Source organism: Podarcis gaigeae (genome assembly GCF_964106915.1).
Source record: "Podarcis gaigeae genome assembly, chromosome: 10".
NCBI lineage: Eukaryota > Metazoa > Chordata > Lepidosauria > Squamata > Lacertidae > Podarcis > Podarcis gaigeae.
This window is the reverse complement of record NC_139686.1, coordinates 18,242,071-18,255,201: the sequence shown is the minus strand read 5'-3', so window position 1 is coordinate 18,255,201 and position 13,131 is coordinate 18,242,071. Positions and strand designations below refer to the sequence as shown.

The 13,131-nt window shown below is 42.6% G+C and overlaps 2 protein-coding genes across 3 annotated transcripts in view; one reads left to right on the top strand and one right to left on the bottom strand.

Moving 5' to 3' along the window:
- Nucleotides 1–10,341, top strand: part of LRTM2 (leucine rich repeats and transmembrane domains 2) — a 28,261-nt gene extending 17,920 nt beyond the window's left edge. The window contains exons 1-4 of one of the 2 annotated variants that reach the window (XM_083700798.1): nt 124–242; nt 3,215–3,368; nt 6,800–7,390; nt 9,658–10,341. In XM_083700798.1, coding sequence (XP_083556924.1) covers nt 3,302–3,368; nt 6,800–7,390; nt 9,658–10,115 — 1,116 coding nt within the window. In that variant the 5' untranslated portion in view covers nt 124–242; nt 3,215–3,301 and the 3' untranslated portion in view covers nt 10,116–10,341. Of the gene's footprint in view, nt 1–123; nt 243–3,214; nt 3,369–6,799; nt 7,391–9,657 lie in introns of those variants that run through there. The other variant, XM_083700797.1, reaches the window with a different exon arrangement.
- The window catches only part of CACNA2D4 (calcium voltage-gated channel auxiliary subunit alpha2delta 4), a 166,092-nt gene that overhangs the window by 58,688 nt on the left and 94,273 nt on the right, over nt 1–13,131 (bottom strand). The gene's annotated exons all lie outside the window — the stretch shown is intronic.

Sequence of the window (13,131 nt, the reverse complement as noted above, 5' to 3'; positions counted from 1 at the left end):
GATCATTCCACAACAGGATTTGAAACTGATCAACTCTCCAGCCCAGCCATCCAGCGCAGCCTGCTAAGTCTCTGTGGCTGTCAGCTTAACTCTGCTGCTGGTTCCTGTGGGGTAGGGGAGTTAAATAGGACACAGACTCGGAGAGGAGCAAACCTCTTTGCTGGGAGTCAAGGAGGCAGAGAAAGAGAGGAAAGAAGGTGGAATTTGGCCAGAGCCCAGGCTGATAAGCAGAGCATCTCCAGGTAAGTGCTCCTGCTGTGTCTTGGCAAAAAGGGGGAGAGGGAAGAAATATATCCAGAGGATGCTCCAGCGGCTGGTTAAAAGCACTGGGGTGGGAGCCCTGAGCTCTGGCAGGCGCAAAGGGGTTTGAGGCTTTCCCTTTTGCAAGGAAGTGCAAGGAGAGATTCCAACTCTCTCTCTCTTTTTGGGAATGTGGTTTGTGTGTGTGTTTTGTGGGGGGGGGGGCAGGCAGATATTTTGTAAACGCTCTTAATATCTTTCACCTCGGCATCCTCGTGTCAGATTATCTCTCTCAACAGCTTTCACGAATCACACCAAATCCTCTCGCCCTCTGTACTGTGTGATTTTAAGAGCCTTTGGGAGGATTTGATTGCCCATCAAAATAAATGAATGAGGGGAGGGAGGAGGAAAGGAAAATGATGGACACGGACTGAGCTTCGGGCATATTATACAAATCTAAAAATAAAGCCAAAAGGGAGACATAACATTTTCCAAGAGCAGGCGGGGAGGAACTGGGAAAAGAGGGAGGAGGGAGGGAGAAGCCGGATTTTAGTGGGCATTCTCGCCCTTTCTGAGCCAATAGTGGGTGGGCTGCAAAGCTTCCCCCTGAATAAATCTGAAAAAGCAGCAGGAGGAGCGGTAAATGACGCTTCCCAGAAACAGTGACCCCTCCTGCCCCTGCCTTTGGTAGCTAAAGGGCAGGGGGAGAACCTGTTGTCATGGTGGCTCATTATAATCACCAGGGGATAAAACTGATTATCTTGGGGGTTTCTAATTAGGATGCTCACCTCCTCTGACATACAGACACTTCCTTTAGATTAAAATGTAATTCCTGCACCCCCCCCATACCTCTGCTTTCATGTTTGCTCTTCAGCTGCTGCAAAATTAAATCTGTATAAACCACCAGCACTCTCCCCTCAAAATTGGAGATGGGAACTCCTGTTGCAGGCATCTCCCCCGCTTTGTCACCCAGAAGGGATGAGGGGGAAGGGAAGCTTAGCGGCACAAAAGAGCTCCAAGCATGTCCCTAGGGGCATGACTGTATGCATTTTATGCACTTATTTTCTCCCAATGGGTTCTGAAGCCCTGATTTCAGTGCAGCACCACAGCTGACTACACAGAAATTGGTAGGCTAGGTGATACATTTGCGGTTCACCAGGTCTAGTCTTCCAACTTCTTCCTAATGCTGGGGACATGTGAAGTAGCCTTGGATTGAATAAAGTAATCCTAGCACTGGTTCACACAAGCCTGTGCATGTGCATCTCTTGATCATAGCTGTCAACTTTCCCCTTTTCTTGAGAGGAATCCTATTCGGAATAAGGGAATTCCCCTTAAAAAAATGAAAACGTTGACAGCTATGCTCATACACCTGAAAATCAGAAGACTATCTGAACTAATTAACAGCATTGTATATGAAGTGGCATGAAAGGTCTGTGATGTTAAACCTTCAACAGCCCAAGTCACACATGCATGTCATCACCTGATGCTGTGGTCATCAGATGGTGAGCATAGGAAATGTATACCACCAGACCGCTCTCCATCTATCTTATTGTCATCTACACTTACTGGCCACAAGGTTCCAGAGAGGAGTCTTTCACAGTCCCACCTCGAAATGCCAGGGTTTGAACCTGGAACCTTTTACATGCAAAGCATATGCTCTACCACTGAACTGCACTGTGAACCAGCTTCTAGGGTGTCTCTAAGCACATGAAGAATGGCTTCCTCTCACCAGTGAGAAGTTACACACATCTGGGATTAGAGGCGGGATGTTCAGGTCAGAAGATTTAGCTTCTGAACAGGCTTAAAACTGGCACTGGGATTTCTCTTGTTGCAAACTAACTGAGGCAACCATGACTCTATACAATGTATTTCTACTACATTTAGCCATGATGGTATCATTTATTAATTGGGAATGTTTATATGTCCTAGGGGGGTGTGGGCATCGGACAGCATTTGCAGTGGGGAAAGTGGGGTGATGATTAGGAGGATGTCCTCAACCTAGCTAGCAAGGAACCTCCAACAAGCAGTTCCATGTGTGATTTATTAGTTCTGCTCTGAACTTAACACACACAGGAAACATGTAAAGCAGGCACAGGGAGGATTCAAGAGTTTCCTAGAGGGAGCAATGTTTTTCCCCACAGAGCAGAAGAGGGATTGCATCGAATCAATACTGCCAGACATGGAGTGGAAAGAGGCTACTTCAGGCCTTTTTGTACAAGTTCCTCCATAATTGTTTCTTGTTTGTTGCACATAATCTGCACATCTTCCCTCAAGTTTACTCTTTTGTTGTAGCAACATTGCATTTTTTCTGCTATCAAAACTGCAATATTTCGTAAATGCAATTCATTGCACTTTATGTGTGGCGACAAGGAATGTTGGACACACAAATTGGATATCATTTGTTATGTGATTAGTAATTAATGATGCAATCTAAACCCCTCCCATCTACCTTTATGCATTTCTCTGCTAAAAAAACTCCAGTACACCTGCACTGATATAGCCAATTTCAAAGCAATGAACAATCCTTGTTCCTTATCTAATATTGCTTTCTGATTAAGGTCCATTAAAATGTGGTTTTCTTATATCTAAGGGTTGGCAGAGTTCTTTCAGCCTTTTTTCTACACTCCCCTGCCAGCCACCTCATCTCATCTTTTTGGCCTTCCCCTTCACCAGCAGTTGAGAAGCACTTCCAAGATGGCACCATGCCTACTCTGAGCATTCAGATTTCCCAGAAAAATTGCTCCAACTTCCCTACACATACCTAGCAGAATTTTGGAGATGCTTTTCCCTCTGCCAATCCTCAGTGAGCACATTTTATTTTATTTATTTTTTATTTTAAAAAAATTACTAAAGATGTCTCACCTTGCCTGATAGTAAAGCCAGTTAATTTCAGTGAGGTTTCTCCCAGACCTATATATGATTCTGTTAGACCCCTGATAGCCACGTGCTCTTTTGTTCTGCTTTTACCTTCTAGATTCATCAGACTGCTGTTCATTCCTGCAAGAAAGTGTGCCAGCCTGGCTGGCAGGCACAAGACACCACGGGGAAAACAGTAACCATCATGCTGTCTCTGAGTGGAGGCTACTGGTGGAGCAACAGGCTTTCCCTGAGATGGAGAAAAACTAGCTGTAAGTACTACCCAGGTTGTTTGCTAAGCAGGAGGCTGTCCCCTATTTCTCCAGTGAGGGGAAGGGAGGGTGTTTTTATTTCAATAGTGAGTGTAGTGCTCAGATTTCCCCCCCCCCCCTACGAATGACAAGAAGTGTAATGCCAAAGGAAGAAGCAACGGTGCTTTCACATGTTGCAGATAATAATAATTAGTGGTTACAGGTTGTGATTTGAACAGGCTTGAGAGTGGTAAAAGAGTGGGTACCAACTTGCTCTTAATGCCTGAAGGATGCCCAATATGCAAAGGAACCTTTATCACCTCCCATTGTCAGTCCTGTATATGTTGGTATCACAACAACCCACAAAAGTTAATATTTTTGCCCTCTTAAAAATATAACACCCATTATTTTGCAGTACAGAGAAGGCCAAACACTCACAGGGAAAAATTAATGATGTGAGGACCTGTGATGCACATCTCAAAACCATTTCAGTTCATGATAGTCATGTCATACGTTGACCAGGCTATTCAATTGTCATAGTCACATTGCAAAGGACTATACTTAAAGTTTAAGTTGCTCTTTCCTATGTTACAGACCATATTAACTATATTCACAAGCTTTACAAATGTCAAAATCCAGATGGTGTCATTTGTGAAGCAGCCTATATTGGCCCAATTTCATTAAACTACTCATTGCGATGATTCTTACAGTATGAGGTTCAAGAAGTTGAATTAAGCCATGCACTAGGGGGGAAAAGTGGAAGCAGTGGTATGTTGATGTGTTTCGTGTAATATTTGCATGCACACACCAACATTTCCCCCCCCCCCACTAATAGTTTCCAAAAGAGCTCACATAGTTCGTTTTCTTAGTGAACAATCCCTGCTGGGGCATTAGCTCCAGAGCTTTAAAAAATGTGGCTATGATAAAGCAGGAACAATAGAAGTTTGAGGTAGGCTAACAGCACAAACCTATGCAGACCTACTTAGAAATAAATCCCATTGAGTTCAGTGGGAACTATTCCTGGATAAGCAGGTATAGGACTTCAGTCTAAGTGTACTCCAGTGGAACCACCAAGCCATATCTGCAGTGAGTTATGAAGAGAGTTATTTTTGTTAATGAGGATACATGCAGCTAAGCTAGGCAGGGGGTATAGACTCACACCAAAAAGAAAGACTAGGGGTCAGAACACAAGATGCCAATGATATTTACAGAGGAAATTATTTCCTTTTGCCTAAGAGCCTTGCCTTTGTTATACACCCTTGCTTCCTAGATTGCCATTATAAATTATTTACTCTAAACGCCACTGAGCTCAGACCTAATCTTATATTCCTGGATCATCTTACTACAGTCCTGAACATCTCACAAAGTAACATTACCTTTTCTTGACATAAGATCATACAGTATGCTGAATATTTCACTTAGACTATTGTTTAGTAGTTAATGCTACTTTTCATGAGACAAAAAATTCCTACCTGCTCTGCTGAGCATTCACAGGCACACTGCCTTTGGAGACCTGAGTAACCATACCTGTATCCCTAACTAACCACACCATGACCTTACATTTTTGCCTAGTCGATATTGTTGGAGTTTCCTTCAGGAAAACATGTAACATTGTCCCCCTGCCTCTCTCAACCGTCATTATAGTAGTAGAGTTGTGGTGTAAATTAAAATTCTCAGGAAATTATGCACCCAGATGTCTGGTAGGGGTAGCAGAACTAATGATGGTTTCCCAGAGGTGCTCAACTAGGGGTTAGAGCAGAAAGGATGGCATTTGCTAAAACAGACATAGAAGAGTGTCACCTATATAGCCTTACCTGATACATTCTCACCTTTCCCTGTACACAAAGCAGCTAAATGTGCTCTCATCATCACAGATATCACTGTATAATTAATATGGTACTTCAGTCAAGCATCCAAGAAAAGAAAGATCACTTGCACAATTCATGTCACTTTCCCTTCCCTCTTGTTCTTTCAAGCATCATCCTACATCCATAGAATGAGATACTCTGAGTGGAATTAAATACCTCTAGACAGAGAATACCAACTCTGGTGCCAACAGGATCTGTTTTCTGGGTTCATGGCATCCATTGTAACATCTATGCTATTGACCCTGGCCTCTTCTTAGTAGAAAGGCTACTGTGAGGCCACAGAACACCCCCACCCTCACCACCTATTGCTTAACTTTTGTTAGGAGAGTTGGGGTAGAAACTTGAATCAGCATCTGGTGGACCTGTATAGATGTCAATTCACTTAACTGAGAGGAAGAAACTTATTAAGAATCCTTCAGATTACAGACTTTGTTTGGAACCTGAAATGGTTCAACAAATACCACATTACTTAATACCAAAGACTGTATGGGAAACAGGTATAAGATTTGGATTTAGCCCTTGAATTAGGTATCAGTATTCAGGTCCATATGCATATTCATTGGTTTTGGATTTAACCCAAATCCAAAATGTATGACGTGCTTAGAAAATGAAAGCAGTTTGCAATGCTTTTTTTCAACTGTAGATCAAGGGCTGCTGACTTTGGGAACATTTATTCACCTTTAAGTTATTTAAATCAGGTAAAACCATCTAGTTTTAAGATTCTTTCATTCCACGGAAGGAAGCAAATGGAAGGGCATTTTCTTTGGGGGAACACACCTTTCAAACGTATTGCCTGCTCTACTTCATCCTTTGAGTGCTTTTTTTGTTGACCTTCAGAAAATTGTACAAGGTTTCTCTTTCAGGCTTCATTATTTAGGTCTTAGATATGTAGCATGGATTTTAGTAGTTCATGTGTAACCAGGGTCTTTGGACATTGGCTGCAAAATGCTAAATACCTTAAAATTTGTACTGGGGTCAAAATCATTTCTGACCACCACAAATCCTGTTCTAAAGAAAACACAATGAATTGATAATTTGCTTTCTAAGTAACAACTTAAAGGTGTCCAATTAAATATTATCAAAACTATTCTGATAATTTAGAAAGAGTTAGTAATTTTCTATTCTAGCTCTGAGTTGTTCTTCCATCATGCTTGGCTTTATTGTATCTATCATATTGAAGCACACTGGAATCAGGCAGCAAAGCCATGTGGGAATATGCTGACCTTTCTACCCCACCATACTGTAATAATGTTTATTCCTTAGCCCTGCTAGCTCATAAAAGGCTAAAAGAAAGTTCACACTGTGGGAACCCATCTGGCAGTAGAAGGATTCATCCATGAGGAAGTTCATTTGGTTATCATTCTAATCACAGACTATTAAGAGAACTGAGACTATTAAGAAGCTATCCTATATAGGGTCATACCAACTGGGCATGAGGCACAAGGTAGATTCTTCTCACTAGACATGAGAAGACATTCTGCATCTGGCTGCAAAGGAAGGCAAAAATCTTAAGTGAAACTGTGCATACAGTCTACCAATGATCATGTTTTAATACATGTTCTTTCTCCCTCTTTTCTTTTGCAGTGCTTGCCTGTTGGCTTTCATTCTGTGCAGCAGAGTCCCTCATTGCTTGTCCCTCCCTTTGCAAATGCAACAGTGGTACTCTAGAGGTGGACTGCAGTGGCTTGGGCCTTTCATCAATCCCCTTGGACATTCCTACAAATACCAGGACCTTCCTTTTCCTCAACAACCAACTCAGCATTTTGCCAGAACAAACTTTTTCCAATTTCTCTGCCCTCCAGAGACTGGATCTTTCCAACAACTTCTTAGACCAACTTCCTGAGAACATTTTCAGAGATCTAGTAAACCTCACTGAACTACAGCTGAGGAACAACAGCATCAGGAGCCTGGATAAAGATCTTCTGCAGAACACTGTTCTTCTGCGTCAGCTGGACCTCTCCATCAATGGGCTTGCTCAAATCCCATCAGGCATCTTTGATGACCTGCCCTCTCTCCGTTGGCTTTCCCTCAGGTCAAATCGTCTGCAGAATTTGGACAGGGTGACCTTTGAGCCTTTAGTTAGCCTGCGACAGTTGCAAGTGGGGGACAATCCCTGGGAATGTGACTGCAACCTGAGAGATTTCAAATACTGGATGGAATGGTTCTCTTACAGAGGTAGGTACCACTGAGAGAGGTCCAAATCTCAATATTGAAGGTTATGCACTCCTAGTCTTTCCTGGCTATAAAGGGCTGAAAAGGAGCAGCTAGACAGAAAAGAGAGAGATGTTGGACTGATCAGGCTGACCTAAATTCTAATTCTCAGATATGGAGAATGGTCACTATGCATTATAATCCTGCCGTATTATGTTACAAAGTCGTATGTTGTAGTTGGAGTTGCAGGTTATCTTCTCATCCAAATTTCTCTTTGCAAATGCTGACAGTTGTCCAAACTTTCAGAAGAGGATATAATTGAAGGGGTCAAGATGAGGAAGGGGTAAAGCCCATCTGATCATTTTGGAGTTTCCGAATTCACGGGCGGCAAATCACTACAGTAGGAAAAAGATCAGGGGAACGCGTAGTTGCTAGAATGCAAAATGAATTACAGAATGCATTCAGATATTTTCCTTGATAAGGCAATTTCACTGGTGCTAAACACCAAACAAAGCAGAGGGAAAGTCAGTGGTCGTATTGCGCAGTTTGGATTTTGACCTTAGTACTACCAATTATGTGCAAGTTTCCCACAGTGGACTTTGACCTCTGCTCTCTCAATGGGGATTTCACTGTTTCAATAGAGCCAGTGCCCAGGCAACCATAATTTTATATCTACGTTCTCCCATCTGGGTGAAAAATGGCTCAGCAGCATATATGTCAATGATGAGGTGTTAATTAACAGTAACCTTTGAGTCAATTAACTGTAGTATGTTGTTATTACTGATGGGAAATGTTAAATATTTCTAACTGCTGAAACACTATAACCTGAGCTAAAAGCAAGAGCTTTAATTGTTGGCTACCCTTTTTGATTCAGACAAGTTCCTCCCTCTCTCTCTCTCTCTCTCTCTCTCTCTCCTCTCTCTCTCTCTCCTCTCTCTCTCTCCCTTAGTAATGTCATTGATTGTTGTTCAAATTCTTTTTCCAATTCACCTTGTGAGTCTGATTTTGGGCCAAGGGCAAGTTAAACATTGTTATAAAGTGTTAGTAGACAGGAAAAAAGCAGCAGCAATGTATAGGACATTCTTCTTACATTGTGTTGAAACAGAAAGCAATAAAGGGCTAAAGGTAGCAGGATCTCTTAGGGTAGCAATCAATATCTGTTTTACTGATGGATACAGAGGACTCTTGTTTAGCCACACGTTATTTAGGGGACTCTAATCTACTAGAAGTTTCAGCCTATGAAGGCTTCTGAGTTTCATGGGCAAAATCTCAGTGACATCAGTTATGCACTATCAACACTGCTGGTGGTTAAAAGGCTGTGGAAAAAGAATAGCTAAGCTGGTGTTTTTCAGCATATTCCACAAAGACAATTATCCCCATAACTTGAGACTGTCTTGGGTCTCACACTTGTCACCTAGAAAAATGCTTCCGTTTCCAAACAGAATGTTCTCTGTGTAACACATTTCTTGACTCAAAATGGCCAAATGCTCAGTTAAAGAAGGGGTGGGTGGGTGGCTTTGTTGTTGGCATCCATCTGTCTAAAGAGACAATGGAGTGAGCCCCTGGGAGGTGAAATCAAACTGCTGCATTAGCAGCATCTAAGTGACCTTCCTGGGGTGCAAGCCTAGGCAGTATATATGGAGGTCCTGGGCCTCACTGATGTGGTCCAAAGGAGAGCAGAGCACCAACTTGCTTGCAGGTGATGTCAGAGGTGTACAAGGTGCCATCCAACCATTTTAGGGATTCCACACTGGATTTGTAGGGTTTACTACTTAGCTTTTTCTTCTTCCGAAGATATCCTACAAGGCAGCAGAGGCTTAGGATCACAGTTTTACTTCTAGATGGGCTATCTTCCGAGGTTGATGAGTCCCATCTGCCCCTCACTTCCCTCTACAGCACATACAGAAACTGCCTTCTTGATCATTGGTTCCACTATTGGTCTCATCTGCTTCGGAGCCTGTCTTTGCATACAGGGGGAGTCCCTAACTCACCAAGGGTTTGAAATCCATCAGCTACCCCCACCTGGGGTGTTAGGGGAGGGGTACTACCATTATGCTCCTTCTGGGGTGGTTTGTCCACCTTTGGTCCCCAACCTGCACTCAGCTCTCACCTGCAGCTCCTAGAAACTCTCAGCATATGACATAAGCTACACCCCGGGAAGAGGGAACGATCCCTGTATATTTAAGTGTTCAGCCACAGCAGCTGCACTGAAATGAATTATTGCTCTGAGCATGATGTGATCTGATACCAAAATAAGGTACTGAATGTGCTTCTTTTTTCTTATGGGACAGGAGGAAAGATAGACCAACTGGCATGTACCCTGCCTAAGGAGCTACGGGGGAAAGATATGCGCATGGTGCCCATGGAGATGTTTAACTACTGTTCCCAGCTGGAGGATGAGAACAGCTCTACCGTACTGGACAATATTGGTCCTCCTTGCAGTAAGGGAGCCCCGACTGCTCCCAAGCCTAAAACAACAACTCCTGAAGCAGAAGAGGATCCCAGTGTGGGTTGCCCCCAGAAACAAAGATACCGGCCTGTCAGTGTGCGCCGAGCCATTGGCACAGTCATCATAGCTGGGGTGGTTTGTGGCATCGTGTGTATTATGATGGTAGTGGCAGCAGCATATGGCTGTATCTATGCATCTCTCATGGCTAAGTACCATCGGGAGCTGAAGAAGAGGCAGCCATTAATGGGTGACACAGAAGGCGAACATGAGGAACAAAAGCAGATTTCCTCTGTGGCATGAATACCTTATTGGAAATTAGTGGCAGAGGAAAACAGGATATGAGAGGCCTATGGCTTGGGCCTTTCCACATCTTCCAAGACATACAGATGGACTGTGCTGCTGTTCCATTCATCCAATTAGTAAAACATGCTTCTGGGTTCAGAACACTTGGCTCTGGGTTCAAGTCCCTCTCACTTGCCTCTGTCCTCATGTACTTCCAAGTGAATAAACTGTAGTCAGACCTCAAGTGCTTATCATTTTTCCTCTTTGCACAAGACTCCCCACAGGCGCTCATTTATGGGGAAGTTCAGCCAACCCAGCACTATCTTGCCTCTGCTTCAGTTCCTGACTCCTTCAGAAACTCCCATACCACCAGAGAATCTTTTACCAACAAAACAAGCAGCCAAAGGCACTAAGACAACTCCTGTGAAAGTGTCTAAACTTCACAGGTTGGGTCACTGATATTACTGCATGACAATCTACTCCTTCCCATTAGCTGTATATTCAGAAAAACCCGGTTCACAGCCAGCCCAGAACTGATAAAAGGCCTGTAACTGAGTGCACAATATCCACAGGGAATTTGACTTTCCTGTTTTTAACATTACAAAGGAATTAATATCCTTTTACATAAAAAATACGCATTGCGTATACTCACTCTGTTGTGTAGTCTAGTCTACACAACAAAGGGTGCAGACAAATAAAAATATTAACATAGGCTGATCACCCACATATATACACAGACTTATTCATATACACACCTCTTTCCTTTGCATAACATCTGTAGATTACTATTTGTAGAGCGCTGTAAAGTGTGCCAGCCACTGCCTGATATGGATGATAATTTATGATCCCTGCAATGAAGGACATTAAAAAGTATTTGAAGAAGAAGCAAAGGTGAAATAAAGGAAGGATGGGTCGTGAATATTAAAAGGAGAGTTACTTTGGGAAGGCTAATGTGTATCCTCCAAAAGGGAAAACATTTTTTCTGGGATATTAGAGAATTAATCTGAAAGGCTCTTATAGTCTTTGTGGCAGAAGTGGGTCTCTGGAAGGGATTTAAGAGGAGAACAGCCTTTCTGATCTCCTTAGAAAGAGTATTTTGAGGACTTGAGTAGTGGTGGGGAGGAGTATGGAAGTGGTTTTATGGAAACAATGCACACTGTAGGTCATAACCAGAATAATTAATGTGGCTATATGCAATGTAACACAGTGTGGGTCAGATGGGGAGAATTGGACAAAATGATTTAGAGCCATGAATAAGACATCAAGGAGTATCAGTGTAAAATGTAGAGAGAGGAGATGCTGTTCAGGGTCAATGTTGGTCAGCTCTTCATGCAAACAGTCTACTGATATAGGCATGTATGAATGACACTGGTGCATGTAAGCAGCCATGCAAGAGTCCTACTCAAAAACAGGGAGAGTAGCATTAATATTCTCTGCAGCATCCATGCATATAATACACACATACATTCAAGGAACACACAGATGCATACATGAGCACAAGCATGCATGTGCACATACACACTGAACACACATGAATTCTTATGCAGGGTATCTTTCCCAAGCTCAAATCATATCACATTAGCCTCATTTCTTTTCAAACTGATGGCAGGGAGGAGGGAACCAACATAAGGACTCATTTTATATCACTGAAAGTGGGATAAAGTGCTGTCTCCAGGGGAGAGCACATATTGCCATGGTAACCTGCTCTAGCCCGTCACAGCGGGTATTCCTGGGATAGGAAGATGACACGAGAGGTCGTGCAGCCGCAGTTTTTGTGGATACTGTGATCCTTGCAGTCATGAAAAAAAAATTGGCAGCTGGCCCAGATTCCAAGGTATCTCTCTAGCAACTCAGGAGCAGAGCCCAACAATCACCTTAGTTGGGCATGGAGCAGGTCTTCAGAATTCTTCCTTTTTTTGTCGTATTCTTATGCCTTTCAATGAGCTCAAGTTCTTTCTTTAACTGTTGCTGCTGGTTTGAGTAGAAGCAATGCTTACTTTCCTTTAATTCATCCCTAAATCTCCTGTCAGCAAACAAGAACACTGTGAAGGACTCAAGATTACATCTTGGGAGCTGTAATTCAACCCTCTACCATCCTATTAGCAAAGAACTACCACATCCCAAAAGAGGGAATAACCTTCAGACAGAGAGGCATGGCAGGAAAAAAATTCTCATGGAACATTAGAGAGTAGACGGTGGGAAATGAGATTCATTCATTTATTAAATTTGTATCTCCTACCTTTCCTCTCAAAGGAGCCCAGGGCAGCAAACATCAAAATGGTAAAACAACACAATTTAAAGTGGTATCCAAACGGTGAATGTGGCTATGGCATCTAATTTTAAGATCTGTGCAGAAGGTCAGCATCAAGGTAAGAGGCAAATTCCAAGAATGGAGGATAGACTCTTTCTCTCATTACGTACCATGTATGTATTGTGGTCCCTCAAAGTGTGCAACTCCAATTCCGCTTTATCCCAGACTGATGGGCAAAACTAGGCTACTAAAGACTCTAGCTAATGTATGTATGTATGCCTGTATTGCTCCTGCTGCATATATACCCAACAAACTAGCACTGGCACTCTGCCTGCTAGATATACAATTCCAACCTTACTGTCTCTATAATCTTCCCAAAGGAACGTACCTCTGTAACATACATACTGGACAGCACAATTATACTTGAATTGGATTTTTGTCAGAGCTGTATATTTATAGATCTCTATTTTACTTCTAAGAAATAATTATGACATGATTGCGCAGAACAAATGATGTGTGCATGTGTGTTTAGAGGATGAGAAGAATTGAGGAGCGCAAATTAGGTGTGCGGGGGGGGGGGGAATCCCCTTCCTCTTCCATTCCCTATTCTCACCTTTGGCAGGTTTCCCTTTGTTGCCAATTACATTTTCTGTTTTCCATGTTGTGAGTTTAATTACAACTTTAAACTTTATTCCAATTTATCATTTGATATGGCATAGGGTTGGCCCTGATACTTCCACATTTAGAAATCCACATCTGAAAAGGGGAAGTAAGTGAAGGGAC